Raw genomic sequence first — 17,508 nt, 5'->3', positions numbered from 1 at the left:
ATGCTGAGTAGGAGAGAGAGAAAGGGTGATCACTGAGCTGGCACCACTGCCACTGCTAAAGGAGGGAGTGCTGTGCCAGTGCTGCCACCACCGAAGGGGAGAAGGAAAGGGGCACCAATCTCAGTTTCTGCACAGGGCATTAATTAGCCTAGAGCCGGCCCTGTTTCCTTTTCTCTCAGACATTCATTTAAGAAGTCTCTATTCCACCTCTTTTCTGATTTTCCAATCATCTTCAAGGTTACCAGATGCAAACAGTGATACTGAAGTAACACTTTACTCTGTCTTCTTTTCCTGCCCTTCATGCTGTAAACTGAAATCATGGGAATTTGTAAGAAAGCCACATACACCAAATAAGCCTTCAAACTCAATCAGGATATACACCATTAATTCTATTTTCCATGAACCTGTCTATATTCTGCTGAATACTAAAACCAATCCTATAATGTCTTTCTTTGTGAATACTTTGAAAAGAAACAAGATTCTTTTTGTATGTTCAAAATTTCTACAGCACATTGTTATGCCCATCGGTCGCAGACGGTTGCGACCGCTGTTGCTCACCTCTTGCCTCACGGCTCTGACTCCACATGGAAGACTCGCGGCCTCCGCCAGCTATCACCGGCCTGTCCGCCCCTGTTCTCGGGCCTCCCTGGATGGCGTGGACGCTGCCGACCACCATCTTACCCTCGGAGCTCCTTAGGCGCACGCGCTTCCAGGCCAGTCTTATCCACGTCATGGCGGGAACCTCGAGGGCGTCCCCCCGGCTGACATCATTCATCGTGGACTCTTAAGCCGGCTGGCCCTGTCTGTCTACAACTTGGCAACGAGTTCCCTCATTGCTGAATCCGCTTCGCTCACTACGGACTTCCCGTTTTAGCTCCTGCTTTCTCGGCGTGAGACGTCCCGGGTACCCGATCCTCAGGGGCCCCTTCCTCATCTCTGGCTATCCGCTCCTCGGAGGACCGTGCGCCTAGGACCGCTGCCTGTCGCGCTCCCCGGGGCTTTCTCTGGAACCATCACTACTTCCACTGTGAGTATTTCGCTTGCGGACCATTACCATATTCTCTCTACTGAGGAACCCTAATCAGTGTACCCCGCGCTGCAGACCACTACTGTATCATCTCTACTGAGGAACCCTCATCGCGGACCACTACCGTACCATCTCTACATAGGGATCCTTCCTCCTGGGTATACCCCACTCCACAGACCCTGTGGCACCTCTGTTACTTTCTTACCTGCACTCCCTGCTCCGCGGGCAGTGCCTCTCCCTCTCTCCAGTACCTGCTGTCCTGCACACCTAGCAGCTGAGACCTTGCCTCCCGACGGTGAGGCTCACAGGGCTCCTCCCTGTGGGCGGTACCATCTCTCACCTCGGCCCAGGGCCCACAAACTCACAAATCCTAACACACATGATGTCTGATTATTTTTCTGAACAATCTCAAACTCACTTCTCTTAACTTTTGTCCTTCAGGTTTGCAAAACTCTTGATAGTCAACATATCTACTTGAAATGTGACTACCACCACCTAAACGTTAGGAACATAACATGAGTAAGGAGCCAAAACTTGTGTTTTTAATATCTTTTATGTGCATGGATTTTAGCTGCACAAATCATGTTCTGCACTCAAAGCAAATTTAATTCAAAACATGATTTGCATATAAATCCTGAGTAAAAGACCTCTGCATCACAAACTCTATATTCAACCCCATAGACTATAACTAGCTCCAGAATCTTTATTCCCCCTCTGGCCAGGAATTAAAATTTCCAGCATTAAAAAAACGAGTTGAGCCCATCTGTATTGGGGAGTAGTAGTTAATGTCTTGATTAACATGGGATTTCCATAAAAGAGGGTTGTTTGTACACATAGTTCTACTCATGTTTGTGTGCATATTTTTGTCCGCTAAACACTTTGGTGAATCAGGAGTAAAGTTGAACATGCTAACATGTACACAGCCAAGCGCAACTTATTATAATTGGACCTAAGTTTGGTTGAGCTAGGTCCAGCCCCTCAAAAGGACACGGACGCAAACACACACACACACACACACACACACACACACACGCACACATACAGGCCGATACAATACCCAGTGCGAAAAAATGTACGTCCTGGGCACCTGATGCAGTAGGCAAATGAGCTGCCAGGCTAAAATGGATGCGCTAGGGATAAATTGTGCATTCCTAGCGCGTCCATGGCATCGAGCGCCCAGATGTGACTGTGCGCAAGTTAGGAAAAAGGACATTCAATTAACAAGCACAGCCATGGGTTACGAAAAACGGACACTCGTAAATTGAGTGTCCGTTTTCCTAACCTGACCGCGGTCAAAATTTTTTTTTATGCTGCTTCCTGTGGTTCCTCCTACTTAGTATCGGGAGGTCGTGGCCTGAGCAACCTTATGCTGGAACCACAGAAAAGCATTTTGGGCATTTTGTGGCAGCTTGGAGCACACGAAGACTTAAGTTTGCATGTTAAAATGTGCATGTCGGGTGCACGGTGATTTTTTGCATCAGGGTAATAGCTAATAGCCTCATCTACATGGCATTTACGTGTGATGAGCGCTATTAGCTACGCTCTGGTTAGGACGCGCTAATCTCATTATTGCATGGAGAGTTATTGTAATGCATCCAAAACGCATGTCCAATCCCACGGCAGGCTGTGCACTAGACTAGGCGCACTATATTGTATTGGCCCGATAGTGCTCCCAGGCTCCAGTGCTCCCAGGTGCCAGTGGAAGAAACCGCATAATTAGCCTATTGAAGCAAGATTTATAACCTGCCCCAAAATGAACAAAGCTGAAGCTCCCCTACCCCCCAATGCAATCATCTGAACCAAAATTACAGGGTGCCTGCCCTGTGTAGCGCTTTCTCTCTGGCTCCTACTCCAGACCCTCCCCCTTGCAAGCAGCCTGCAGGGAACAGGAGGGGATTAAGACTGAAGCAGTTGGAGCAGAGGTTCTCTGTTTCCTAATCTAGTCCTTTCCCTTCTGTTGTTCCCCTTACTCTCCCCTCCTGTCCTAAAGGGAACAGGAGAGGAGGGGGTGAAGTTGGAGTAAAAAGAGAAAGCAGTCAGAATGCATGATCCCTCAAAGAACTTTTAAATCAAACCAAAGATTATTCTGATATAATTCTTGGATGGAATGATGTCCCTTTAGAACAGTGTTTTCCAACCTTTTTCAAGCCCAAGGTACACCTATATTAACAAAAATATTGTGTGGCACACCAGTCTCCATGGAGCAGGCAGTGTAGACAGGAAGAGGACTTGTATGGGTCAAAAGAGCTAGAAAGGCACTGAAAGCCCTACCAGAGGGGGCAGAGACACACATGAACTTGTCACAATAGACCATCTCCCTCTATGTACAAGTGCAGGAAGTGCAGGCAGCTGGCTAAAGAACATGCCATACTGGGTCAGACCAAGGTCCATCAAGCCCAGCATTCTGTCTCCAACAGTCTCCAATTCAGGTCACAAGAACCTGACAGATCCCATAAAGTAGACCTAATTCCTTTTACTCCCAGGGTAGTAATGGCTAATAATGTTTTATGGACTTTTTCTCCAGGAACTTCTCCACACCATCCTCTGAGCCATTCACCCCTACCACCAGAAAATGTACTTATACAAACTTATTGACCTTGTCCTCAAAAAAGTCTTCTATATCATCAAAGTACACGAAAGAAAAATCTCTCTCATCTAGTTTATGCATCAACCTTTTAACTGTATAAAACAATTATTTGGGCCAATTTATAGAATGCAAAGAATGCTGAAGTGTTAAGTGTGCTGTTGCATCACCTTATCTCAAAAGCACACTGGCCTTCAGTCAGCAAGAAGCTGGCAAACTAATGGTATTGCAGAAATACGCCGCTTATCCAGATATCCCAAATTGTTTCAAGATGCGCTCACATTGTGTTCTCACTATCAGATTAATTTTACTTTATGAAACCAGAGTGCCAACTAGTGACTAGCAAGATTAATCAAAACTATATATATTCTCTAGGGCTTTCGTTTTTATGGTATTTGCAGACAAAAGTATCAGACCATGACATTTTTGTTAAAAGAAAAATAGATGGTTGAATGGAGTTTTGCCGGGGCTTATACATAATGACCAGGTGGGGTTTGTGCCCGGGAGGTTAGCTGCGGACAACGTCCGTCGGATAGTGGACATCATAGATCTGGTGCAACGGGAAGGCTTCCCGGCTGTCCTCCTAGCGCTGGACGCTGAAAAGGCCTTTGACCTTGTTAACTGGGACTTTCTCTTTTCTACGTTACAGGTTATGGGATTTGGGACATCCTTTCTTGCTTGGCTACGCAAAATGTACGACCACCCTGCGGCCAGGGTTAAGGTCAACAGGAGATATGGTCCTCAGTTTTCGATTCACAGAGGGACAAGACAGGGGTGCCCCCTTTCCCCTTTGTTGTTTGCCATATTTTTAGAATCCTTTGCTAGTCGTATACGGGGCAACGTGGGTGTGCGGGGCATTTCCAAAGGAACTGACCACTTTAAAATTTCCCTGTTTGCAGACGATGTCTTGTTTACCCTTACTGACCCGGCGCTATCTTTGAGGGGAGTTATGGATGAATTGGGGGAATTTACGAGGCGATCAGGGATGAAAATTAACTTCGATAAGTCAGAAATATTGAACCTCACCTTGCCCTCTGAAGTAGTTCAGGAGCTACGGGAGACGTTTCCCTTTAAATGGGCCACTACTTCGTTAAAATATTTGGGAGTTCACTTGGGGACGCATACTGGCTCCCTCTATGACTTGAATTATCGGCCATTACTCGTAAAGCTGCAAGGCGACTTGGATAGGTGGGGGGATCATGCACACTCCTGGTTGGGTAGGATAGCCATTTTAAAAATGAACGTGTTGCCTCGATTCTTGTACTTTTTTACCACCATTCCTATCTACCTCCCAGATAGTTTACTTCGTAATTGGCAACAAATTCTTGGGCATTTTATTTGGAGGCGTAGGCCCCCCAGGATAGCAAGGGCCACTCTGTATCAAACAAGAGTACGAGGGGGTCTCCAGGTGCCCAACCTCATCTGGTATTATAGCGCGGCGCAATTAAGGGCGTTAGTTGCTTTACATGCTACAAGGGAAATACCACAATGGGTTAAGTTGGAACAAGCTTCCCTGGGCCGCTTTCCTATAGATGCCCTTCCCTGGCAGCCCCGATCTCTCTGGGGTGACACTCTTTTTTTACCCTTTGCCTTACGCACTACCATGCAGATATGGCATAGATGGAAGAAGGTTTTGGTGGGGCCCGAGCGTTTTTCTCTGATGACCCATTTATTTTCCAATACAGTTATTCCATTGAGAGATAGATCGAAAGCCCCTCTGCAGTGGACAAGCCAGGGGGTTTTCAGGTTGGGACATGTTTATCAACAGGATGCCATGCTCTCACCAGAGCGATTGCGAGATGTGTCTGGGTTGTTGTCAGTTGACTTTTTATTGTATGCCAAAGTACATCACTTTACTCTTAAAGGGATTCGAGAGGGATTGATTCGAACTCAGGGCACATTATTTGAAATGTTTTGTAAAAATGCTTCTACCCTTAAAGGAGTGATCTCCAAAATCTATGGACTTTTGAACACCAGGAACACGCCTCCACTTCGGCATCGCACTCTTTGGGAACAGGACTTTCAGCTAGCTTTGGATGATGAGGATTGGGCACAAATTTATGCCGCTGCACATAAATGCTCTATATCCACAGGGCTTCAAGAAAACTGCTATAAATTGCTCTATCGCTGGCACTACACGCCGGTTGCCCTTCATAAATTTGCTCCAGACATACCAGATACGTGTTGGAGAGGATGTCACGCCAAGGGTACTTACTATCATCTTTGGTGGCAATGCCCTATCGTTGTTCAATGTTGGAAAGCGGTGTTTACCTGGCTCTCCCAGCTTGTACACGCCCCGCTTAAGATTGAGCCTTGGCACGCGTTATTGGGATTACCAATCTCGGATACTTCACCTCCTGTGCGAAAATTGGCTCTTCAAGTATTTATTGCCACACGAGCAGAAATTGCCCTTTATTGGAAGCAAAAACTTACCCCATCTTTAGCCACCATTCAGCAGCGCTTGCATTCCTACTACCAGCTGAATAGGCTCACTGCCTTGCATCAGGATCGTCTTGCTGCATTCCAAGGTATATGGCATCCATACTCAGCTTGGCTGGAGGCTCAGAAGGATTGATTGGAGGGGTAGCTTGGAGAGTACTGCGGGCCAGGACAAAACCCTGACCAAGGACTGTTGCCACTCGAAATATGAGCCCTCATTGTTTTCTTCTCTATTGTTTTCTTCTCTATTGTTTTCCTCTCTCTTGGTTTTTTACCAACTATATCGCATGCTCTAGTTAGCCATCCTGCCTGATACTTGCTGCCGTGTGTTATGGTCATGGGGAGAAGGGGGGGAGGGGGATTTTCTAGGGGAAGCTTCACTTTGGCAACTGCAATATGGCACCTTACGGCCATAGCGCATTCCTGATTTTTCACGTGCAATGTTTGTATTTGGTGTCTTGCATAGTGGCCATGTTATTTTGGTATTCTTTATTGTTGGCTGTATATTTTGCATACTGTTATTTCCATATTGCTTATCAATAAAAAACAAAAACGTTTAAATATAAAAAAAAAAAAAAAGAAAAATAGATTCCAGCAGAGCAGAGGGATAAAGCAGCACTATACACCAAATCTGTAAAAACAAATATAAACACTGTAGACCAAGGAAATAAAAAATCTCAGCAGCCCTGTGGACAGAAGTAGTTTATAGATAGCAGGATGGCTGTTGGTCATGAGGATTGCTTAGTAAGTTGTCTACCTGGTGCAAAGGTAGCAGACCTCACACATCACCTAGAAAGGATTTTAGAGAGTGCTGGGAATGAATTGGCTATTATAGTCCCTATGGATACCAATGACCTAGGATGGTGCACCAGGGAATTTCTGGAGGCTAAATTTAGCAAGTAAAGACTAAAATCCAGAACTTCCAAGGTAAAATGCTCATACATGCTCCCAGTTCCACACGCAGAACCCCAGAGGTAGGCTGGGTGCTCTGGAGTTTCAATATGTGGATGAAACAATGGTGCATGGAAGAGGACTTTAGATTCATTAGGAACTGGGGAACTTTTTGCGAAGGTAATGGAAGAGAGGCTGAGAATTATTATTCTTTTTATTAAACTTGATATACCACATATAAAAACAAATTATTTAAGCAGTTTAGTTACATATAGAGCCAGGGACAGCAGAACATCATTTTGCTTAAGGGAGAAGGCCAACATCAAGGAAAACAAGGTTTAAATCCCACTTCTCCTACTGGTGCTCCTTGTGACTTCCATTCCTCTGGTACAAACTTAGACTGTAAGCCTTCTGGGACAGGGAAATAACTATTGTACCTGAATGTAACTTGCCTTGAGCTAGGGCTTGGAAAAGCGAGTAATTAAATCTAAAATCAAATCCAAAGAGTTACCAATCTCACTCTGAGAGCGACTGGGGTTTCCCCGACTGGTCGCTGCTTCTATTCAGGAAACAGGAGCTGCTGTTTTTAAGAAAGCAATTCAATTCTGCATTAATATGTTAGTAGATCAGATATACAGATAATGTTGAGTTTAATAAGAGTAGGGCAGAAAGTTGGAAACTGGGTGAGAAACTAGCTGAGTGGAGATAAGAGGCATCCATTCTGATGAAGGTGATGTGACCGGTGGGGTTCCCCAGGGTTCAGTACTAGGATTAGTTCTTTTCAAATATCGTTAGTAGCGCCATTGCTGAGAAATTGGCAGGGAAAAATGCTTCTTTGCAGATGAGATCAAAATCTGTAGCATAGCAAACATGCCAGAAGAGTTGGAAAATAATGAAAGAGGAGGGCAAAATGAGCTTCAGTGCTAAGAAGTGTAAATCGTACATTCGGGCTGCAAAAATCCATTAGCTACATTTCAGTTAAAAGAACAAAAACTGAAAAGTGTACAAGACATATCTAGGAGTAATCATCTCAGATGACCTCAAGGAAGTCAGTCAATGTATTAATGCAACAGGGAAAGCGCAATATGCTCTGATACATAAGCAGAGGTATGATCAGCACATAAAAAAGAAGTAATATTATCCTTGTAAAGCTCACCAGCAAGCCCCCACCCTGAGTACTGTGCGCAGTCCTGGAGGCCGGACCTTCTCAAGTACACTAAGAAAGATGCAAGTGGTTTCAAAAAAGGGCTATGAAAATGTTTGCAGCACAAACCCTTCAAAAAACATTTAAAGACACTCACTAGAGGAAAGGAGGAGGTATATAGAAACATTCAGATATCCAACATGCTTCCATAAAGCATAGAAAGGTGGAATTTTATATAAAAATGGAAATTCAGATGGTAAGGTAGAAGAAACATGAGAAAATATTTCTTTACTGAGAGGGTAGTACATGTCTGGAATAGATTACCTGCAGAGGTAGTGGCAACCAAAGCCATGACAGAACTGAAAAATGCTTAGGATAGACAGAGAGTGCAGTGGTAAGGACAGGTGAGGGGGAGGGCCTTAAATGTTTGCTCTGTCATAGGAAACTTTAAGGGACCAAAGAACGAAGAATACAAGTCAGTGGCCAAGGAGTGGTGTAAGGCTGGAATAATCTGCACAGAGCACCAAAAAGAAAATAGCCTATCAGAGGTGGTGGTGGTGGCCAGTAATGTAACAGAATCTGAATGTGCTTGGGATACATATAAAGAACAATCAGGCCAATTCAATACAGCACCCGTTTGCCCGCGTGTTTTCGACATGCATCTATTACCCCTTATACTGTAAGGGGTAATAGCGCCTTGAAAACGCGTGTCCAAACTCACGAAAACTAATAGCGCTCATCACGTGCAAATGCATGTTGATGAGCCTATTAGTTAGTCGCCTGGGATACTGAAAGTAAAATGTGCGTGATGCCACCACTGCTTTGCCTCGCAAGCACTGACAGGTGGTGCCAGTACTCCTGCAGTTAAATGTGTGCTGGCGCCAGAAGAGTGGCCAAGCGAGTGGAGTTTTCTCCCCCATCTCCTCCATGCTTCCAGTGCACTGAAGTGAAAGCATCTCTGAGCAGCAGTACTGGCAAGAGGAGATGGTGTGCACTGCCATCATTCTGGCGTATGTAGCCTCCTCCTCTTCTGGTGATGGCAGTAGCTTCTTCTCACGTCCCCCCACCACTGCCTCCTAATCCTCCACTTTGCAGCCGCTGGAGTTCACCTGGATCCCAAGGGCTCCTTGGGGCCGCAATCAAACTCCCACAACTGCTATCAGCTGCTGCTCTGTGGTAGGGCTGGCCAAGAGGTACTGGCAGATCTACATGGTCAGCCATTCCAGCAGGAAAGAGACATACTGCTGGGGCTGCAGGTGACACCAACTCTCTGTCCCCCCTCACTGTGGGGAAGAGAAGGGACCAAATGAGATTGCCCGTGGTTTTTGTGGTTCCTATGTGGAGTTGAGGGTATTGGTGGAGTTTCTGCTGGCCATGCTTCCTATGCAGCATAAATGTACTTTGTCCAAGCCTCAAGCCATGGCAAATACTTTTTAGACCTGAAACTTTGCTTTTATGATAAGCGATAGTCATCAGATCCAGAATATGTCTACCACTGTCCCCTGAGTCACACACACCCTCCTCCCACCACACATTCTCTGACTGGAACTCTGAGGAGGATCTGTCCTCAGGGGCACATGAGCGCCACAGATGTGATCCAGTGTAAAAAAATGTTTGCCCATCCTTGATCTAGAATGAGGGATCATGCGATGATGAAAAGGGTAGACCAAGGAATAATATCCTTTACAGAAAGGATGAAGGAGATAAGGACAGTTTCAGGATACAAGAAAAATGAGAAAAGCAAAAAGCATATCAGAGGGAGAGGAAGGGACTGTAAAGCCAAGCAGGAGGTGGATGAGCAGACTGGACGGGCCACGGTCCTTATCTGCTGTCATGATCTGTTTCTACTACTTAATATTTCCACAACATTACCAGGAATATGCAGCACTGTATACGCACATTCAGGCAGTCCCTGCTCCATGGAACTTGCAATCTAGTTGAATTCTATTGAGGAATTTTGTGCATGTTTTTTCAGGCAACTATAAACATGAATCCCTGATTATGGCATAGCTGTTTTTCAGTCCTTAATGAGCATTTTTCCAAGCTAGCTCTTTTATGTGTCACATTACTTGTTTAATACATATTTATTTTCTTCCTACGTATATGCTACACAAATACATTCTTGCTTCTTGTTTAAATCATCAAGCTTTTCTTGCTATTCTGAAGATCAACCAACACTCCTCGACCTGAAATAAGATAACAGCACTCACAAAACCACCTGAAATAGCCAAAGCAAATTCAGTTCAGGTCATGGAGTGCTACCTAACCATAAATAGGTTTTCATAAAGTAAACAAAAATGCAGCAAAATTAAAAACACATATCAGGTCTGTAATATCAGATGTATTCAGGCTAGAAATGGGCAACTTTTTTTAAACCAACTACAGAAAGCTCCAAGGGGTCTTCTGGTGATCAGTCACCAACTTAGGAGGAGACACCTCTGTAGTTACCTAGTGATTCAGTGCATGTGCTCAGTCTGAATATGCATAAAATTCTTATTGTAACAGAGCCCCAATCACACCATGAAAACTGAACAAGTAGTTCAGGATGCAAAGATTTCAGCAACCAACATGCACATTCCTTTACGTTGCTGCTTCATCTGCTGCTTAAATAGTGTTTCAATATCACCAACCAAAACATCAGCAAAGGTCAAACGTGTACAGTGACAAAATACAGTGCTATCAATCCTTCAATAATTCAAATAACTTTTCTTTTAAGTTACCAGCTCCATAATGCGCTGCTGCATCAGGAGCTTACCTTTTACAGCACTTCCCTGACCCTTGCTTGGGCTACAGTCTTGATTTATTACATTTATTTCAAGATTTATATTCTGCATATTCCAGCTGTTCAAAGCAGATTACAAAATACATACATATCATAAAAATAAATAAATAAAACAGTATAAGAAATTAATGTTAAAACATACATAAAACCATAAAAATCACAATAAGAGTAAGACTAAAACAAGAAAACGTAAAAACGTAAAAGTTGCTTTGTGGAAACAGTCCTACAAGAGGTTCCAGACCGCCAGGAATCAGAATTAGAATCACTGTAATCAAATCTTGTCCTTTCAAGCATGCAAAGCACTTACATCTGAACAGTACGTAATAATTTAATTTAACATACTGTTGTTTAACTCCAGTGACCATCTCTCACAAGCCTTGTTAGATTGTCTGGAATATCTGATGCCACGATTTCATCACAAAGTTTTGTAACAAAAGCAAGCCTTTTTATCTATTTAACATTTTTTGTTTACCACCTTTAACGGAATACCACTTCTAGTTGGTTCACAATGTACACATCTGTAATGAAGTGTGAACATAGCAGAATTCTCAAGAAACAAGCTAGAAACAAACCAAACTCCTGGCTATGCCTTTTAAAAATAAAGCTGTGAATTCCATTCCACTATGATCTCGCAACAACATTTAGAATGCTACAGTTGCAGCTCATCAGATCATTTTCCAAATAACAGTCTAAAAAACAGGTGCCAAGTTAAATTTGTGAGCCTCCACCGAAACTGTGCCTCGGTTTTCTTCAGTCCGCCTTGCTTGCTTTGCTCTATATCAAGCGACTGAGTATGGATGCAGACCTTCATTCTCAAGAAATATGATAGCATTTTGCCCCCAGTAAAGGATGAATTCCTTTCTAAGAAAGCAGACTGATATTTGGCTAGGGAAGTGCTTTAGTTCAAAATAATAAATTCCCAAGGTTCATTTCTACTTAGTTTATAAAGCGTTCTGTGATACTCATACATAAAGAGGAAAAATCAAAAGGCAACAAATGAGAAAATGTATCTATATATTGGCATGTTATAGTCCTCCATTTTTATGGAACACCAGATTTTCATAATCCATTGTGCTTATTAACTACTTTTACTACTTTCAATCCAGTTTCTAGTTGACCCAAAAGATATTCTCACTAAACAGTTCTTCTTGTACCATGGGTATAAAGTATCAGTAATGTAAGAAGCATTAGCCAGTGAAATGCTGCCATTACTTTATATATGAGACAGATATAACAAAAAGAGGTGATCTGCACACAATGAAAATTTAGAATTCTTCTGCTAAGCAAAATATTCTCAGTATAGATGTGAATCGGAACCAGAATCGGATCCGATTTCAGTTCCGATTCACATCTCTATAGATGTGAATCGGAACCAGAATCGGATCCGATTTCAGTTCCGATTCACATCTCTAATTCTCAGAACAGAAATCACAAGAGGTGCAAGCCCAGGAGAGGGAGTGGCCTAGTGGAGACTGGCATAGGCATCAAAACGGAGTGGGCCACACAGGTCCTGGCTCCACCAATTTTTAGCCACTCTATCCTGGAAGTAGTCTGGCAGGCATCGCGTGGCTCTGCAAGTCTGAGCCGTGCAGATCCCTATAATCTTGTGCCGAGTCTCATGAGATTACAGAACCCTGCTAGGCCTGCCGGAGTGCTTCTGCAGGGTACAGGATACAAGGCCTGAGGTTGGGGGCTGGCTGGCGTGGGCTGGCAAGTAAGGCTGGGTGATAGCTGACTAGGGGAACTAGCTTGTAGACTAAGGCGGGCCACACCGGTTGGCTGAAGGGGAGGAAACGGTTATTTGGGGACAGGCTAGCTGGGGTGGCAATGCTAGCTAGTTGGGGGAATGACCAGCGAAGGACAGGTTTGAACGCTGGTGGGCTAGATGGGATGGGAACAGGAACACCTTCCTCCCTTTATCCAATTAGGATGTCTCCTTGAACCTGAACCTCCCTTCCTTTTCTCCCCCATCTCATATTCTCCCTCTTCTCCTCTATCCTCCTCCCCTCCCTGGTGCTCTTCCTTTCTTCTCTCCCCATCCCGGATCGCACACTCTCTCTTTTCCCCATTCTTGTTTCTCTGGTGGGACGAGAAAGAGAGGGAGGAGGAGATAAGCTGCCGGGCACAGGGAAAGAGAGGGGTTGGGAAATACTGGTGCTGGGGTAGAGGGAGCAAAGTACCTTGGGATGAGGTAGGAAGTGTTTTTTGGGGCCAGAGTCCCCATCATTATTCTTGTGGGTGTTAGGGGTGACAGAAACTTGACAGCCCCCATATAACACCCCTCACTCACCACAAGAATGACAATGGGAGTTTAGCTTGGGAGGAAATGTATTTCTGTTTCTAGTTTTGCACTGCATGCTGTTTAGCTTCTTAGAGTTTTCATTTCAGTTTCTGTCTGCACATTTGAAATTTGTGGATCTACTTTTGAGATCTGCCAGCTCCTTGTGACCCTGATAGTCCACTGGTGGAGACAGAATGCTGGGCTCGATGAGCTCTGGTCTGAACCAGCATGGCATTTCTTATGTCTTATGTGGTCAGCTATTCTGTATTTGGTAAAGGTCAGTCTGTGTTCTGCAAGTGTGACCAAACTGAGGTATTCTGCTACCATCCAACGTCCCCACCCCCTCCCACACTCCCTCCCCCTGGTACCATCCGTAAGAGATCTAGGTATAACATTAGACCAACACCTCAACTTTAAACCCCACATCAAATCACTTCTAAAAGGGGGATTCTTTAAACTACAAATTCTCAAAAAAATAAAACCCCTCCTCCACGCCAAAGATTTCCGTCTAGTTTTGCAGTCCACCATTCTATCAAAACTAGACTACTGCAACTCCCTCCTCATAGGTCTCCCACACTCTACCATCAAACCCTTACAAATCCTGCAAAACTCCATGGCAAGAATAATCACTGACACCCGAAAAAGAGAACATATCACCCCAGTCCTAAAGGATTTGCATTGGCTCCCCATCCCCTTAAAATACAAAACCCTCACCGTTCTTCACAATGTACTCTATGGCAACAACCCCGCCTGGCTCAAGGAAATGCCACGCTTCCGTGCATCCAATCGCCCATCCAGAGCCACCTTAGCTGGCACCCTCCACACCCCACCGCTCAAAATTGCGCATCTCTCCTCCACCAGAGATAGAGCATTTACCATAGCAGGACCCACCCTATGGAACTCACTCCCCACCTCTCTCCGCCTCGAACCCTCCCTACTCAACTTCAAAAAAGGCATCAAAACATGGCTCTTCCTGCAGGCCTACCCCAACTCTAACCAAACCTAACCCCCCCTGCCACATCGCCACTCTACGTCCTGCCACACCTCCCTACAAGAAAAGGTTAGTTATGCAATCTATGAAAATGTAAGGATTTTGTTAATGCTGTTATTCCACTAAGAATATTGTTAAGACTGTTATTTCAGTTCCTATCCACTTTTCTCCTTTCTCTCCTACTCTTGTTTTTCACGCCCCTCAGGCTCTAGCTTTCTCCCTACCCCCCCCCCCTCCCTTTTCCTCATCTGCTCCCCTTCCCCTTTCCCGGTTATTTGTAATTTCTATTTCCTTTTCTGCATGAGTTTATTGTGAACCGGTATGATGTGTCTCACGAATATCGGTATATTAAAAGTTCATAAATAAATAAATAAATAAATAAATATATATATATATATATATATATATATAAATTTAAGGATCTGCAGCAGTCTTGTTCATTATCTTGCGCTAGCTGTTCTTACAGTTTTCGTGAATACTTCCAATTGCTGGTTGAAGACCAAAAGGTTGTCCTTAAACATCAAAAATTGAGGTTTTCATCTTAAGCATAACTCCTGTACCAAATCCCCTAGTAAGTTGTCAATTTGGCAATATTGTCATGCCAATCGCACACCAGGTAGGTAACTTTGGAGTCACAAACCTTTCCTTTCATGCACAAATTAAATCTCTAGTAAAAAAGTGCCATTTTTAAATTGAGAACCCTGTGTAAGCTAAAACTGTACCCAAGACTGACATATTTCAGAACTCTGCAATCATTAATCCTGTTAAACCTTATTATAATTCTATTTACTTAAGTCTTTCCATGTCAGTTTTAAGAGCTTTACAAATAATCCTCAACTCTGCAGCACAAGTATTGACTGGTACAGCCCGAAATGAACATTATACCTGTTCTGCAGTCTCTCCACTGGCTCCTGGTCCAGTGAAAAATTAAATTTAAAGTTCTAACTCTGCTACATAAGGCACTTAGTAACAAAGTGCCATTATGCATTAGTTCTCTCCAGAAAATCTAATGGCTGACCAGGAAGAAAACCTTTGCAGTGGCTGGACCCCCAGCTCTGGAATACCTTACCAGAGTTGCTTCAGAAGAAAGCATTTGAAGCCACACTTATTCAAAAAGGCCTTTGGGCCTACTAGCAGGGAGGGAGGACAGAAAGGGAAGAAGAATGGGAAGCAGTGTTAGGCATCTTCTCTTTTCCCAATAACTTCTGCTTGCAATCTTTTGATCTGTCAGGACTAGTAGTATATATTACTTCCCTTTTAGCAGGTTTAATTATTTTCTTCAGCTGATTATTTACTTTGAGCACATTAGAAGTAGAAGGTATCTAAATAGTTTGCAGCATACCGTAGTATTTTGTTGAGTGTCTATTATGTATGTTTTGATATTAGTCACCTAGAACAAGGGACTGTGCAGCCTAAGCAAAAGGTACTGTAGACTGATGGTGAAACTCATCTTACCCTCAGATACCCATTTAAACTGCAAGGTCTTCAAAGAAGAGACTTTTGGTACTTATATGTAATTTGCTGTAAAGTGCACTGGTTTGGAGGATTACACAAAGACTGTCATTTCAATTTTTTTCACACCTGATAAGAGTTTAGCTTTCAAAAGTTAGTCAACAAATACAAGTTTGTCCAATAAAGAGAAATCACATTTGCTTACATTTATTTTGGTTTTTAATTTTTAGTTCCAAGCAGAACTACAAAATAAATAAAAAGCTCACACCACTAGAAGTCCAGTCAGTTAACTCCATAGTAGTGAAAGAACTCCTTACTAAAAAAAAAAACTCTCTCGCTAAACTAAAAACGTGATTTACTACTTTTTTCCCCCTATTGAATAAAATAGCGTGGTTCATGATAGTTCACGTGCATGCTCAGAAATAAAGGCTAACAAACGAAAGCAAAACAAAAAAAGTATATAAGGTGATACCTTTTTATTACATTACATTAAATTAATACATTTCTTGATGAGCTTTCGAAAGTTGAAGGGCATAAAAAAAAAAGGCCTTACTAAATATTCTCGATACCGGCATTGCTACAGAAGAGCCATAATGAGTCTGGCTCTGCCCTCCTTTAACTATGTTAATCTAATTACCCGAGTCCTTTCATTCTCTAGTTGACCATCTCATGAAGAAGGTTCAAGGATCGATAAGAAAAACAAACAGCAGCCTACAATCCTACTACTCCTAGTGAGCTCTCTTGGTATTCACTGGAACAGATCGCACCAGACATGATATACAGAAAACTCCCTCCCCAACCCAACCATCTTTGTTGATTGCACAGCTTTGATTGCCTGGCAGGGATGGATGCATGCTCCAGCTGCCCCCAACCCTCGCAGTCCCCGCCCCTCCGCCGGCGCACACTCTGCACGAGCTCTGCGAGCAGCCCCCAGCCCGGACTCCCCTTAAATGGAAACGTGCGCGCAGGCTGCACTATTTGGCAGCCCCCTGGAGCCCTCCCTCACCGCGCATGCGCCGCACCCACACGCTCCCTAGCAACCCACTGCGGCTCACAATTTGGCAACGGCAGCCTCAACTGCCCTTGTACGATCGCTATAGTCTGATCCATCTTACCTAGCTAGATGAGTCTGGCGCTCTAAAATAAATCTTTTATATTTCTTCCCCTTTTTTAGAAACTGGAAGTAGAGAAGCAGGGGTGGGTGGAGGCGGAAATCAACCATAATTAAAGTTTGGAATTTTGGGGTTGTTTTTTTTCCCCCCAAGTCCCACTTCGATCACAAAATCACTACCTCGTTTCTATTTCTTCTTCGCTTTTTTTTCATAAATTATAAACGTTACTACTAAATAATGACATGAATAATTTGGCTTCTCCTTCCACTCCTCCCCTCACATGCAGTTGACGGCGGCCCCCGACACCAACAAAGAAGAAACGCGCGCGCGAGGGTCTCTCCTCACCTTTTGGATTCTTTTCAGCGCCATTACTCGCCTTATGTGAATGGTGATGAGAGGGGAATTTACACACACACACACACGCGCAAACCGAGGGCAGGAAGCGGAGCCTGCGCAGCCCTGACTCACACGATGAAGGTGGGGGCTTGGGGGGGGGGGGATTGTTTTTCTTTTTTTTTTTTTTGGTTCGTGGTGTCTGCGGGCACTAGAGAGGAAGGGGCCGCTCTCCGCTGACAGGATCTTGCGGCGTCCCACCAAAACGGACACTGCGCAGGCGCTAGGCTGACCGAGCAGCGAGAAGTATTCTGGAAGATGTAGTCCTTTGAGGGAGTCAGAACTTATATCAGGTTTTGTTTTTTTTTAACTCGCGCGCACACTAAAGTGTTTGTGTGTATATATCTATTATATAATACCGTATATAGCTATAGATCTGCCTGAAGCCTTTGATCACTTTCATAGCGGAGCT

General features: G+C 43.9%; 1 protein-coding gene across 1 annotated transcript in view; it reads right to left on the bottom strand.

Moving 5' to 3' along the window:
• UBE2D4 (ubiquitin conjugating enzyme E2 D4 (putative)) overlaps positions 1-17,291 on the bottom strand; it is a 208,269-nt gene extending 190,978 nt beyond the window's left edge. Inside the window, exon 1 of the mRNA XM_029604172.1 lies at positions 17,049-17,291. Within this exon, the coding sequence (XP_029460032.1) occupies positions 17,049-17,072 (24 nt within the window). The 5' untranslated portion in view covers positions 17,073-17,291. The remainder of the gene's footprint in view (positions 1-17,048) is intronic.
• Between the last annotated feature and the right edge of the window lie 217 nt (positions 17,292-17,508).

Source organism: Rhinatrema bivittatum, chromosome 5 (genome assembly GCF_901001135.1).
Source record: "Rhinatrema bivittatum chromosome 5, aRhiBiv1.1, whole genome shotgun sequence".
In the NCBI taxonomy this organism is placed as follows: domain Eukaryota; kingdom Metazoa; phylum Chordata; class Amphibia; order Gymnophiona; family Rhinatrematidae; genus Rhinatrema; species Rhinatrema bivittatum.
Note: the sequence above shows the minus strand (reverse complement) of the source record. Positions and strands in the feature narration are given on the sequence as shown.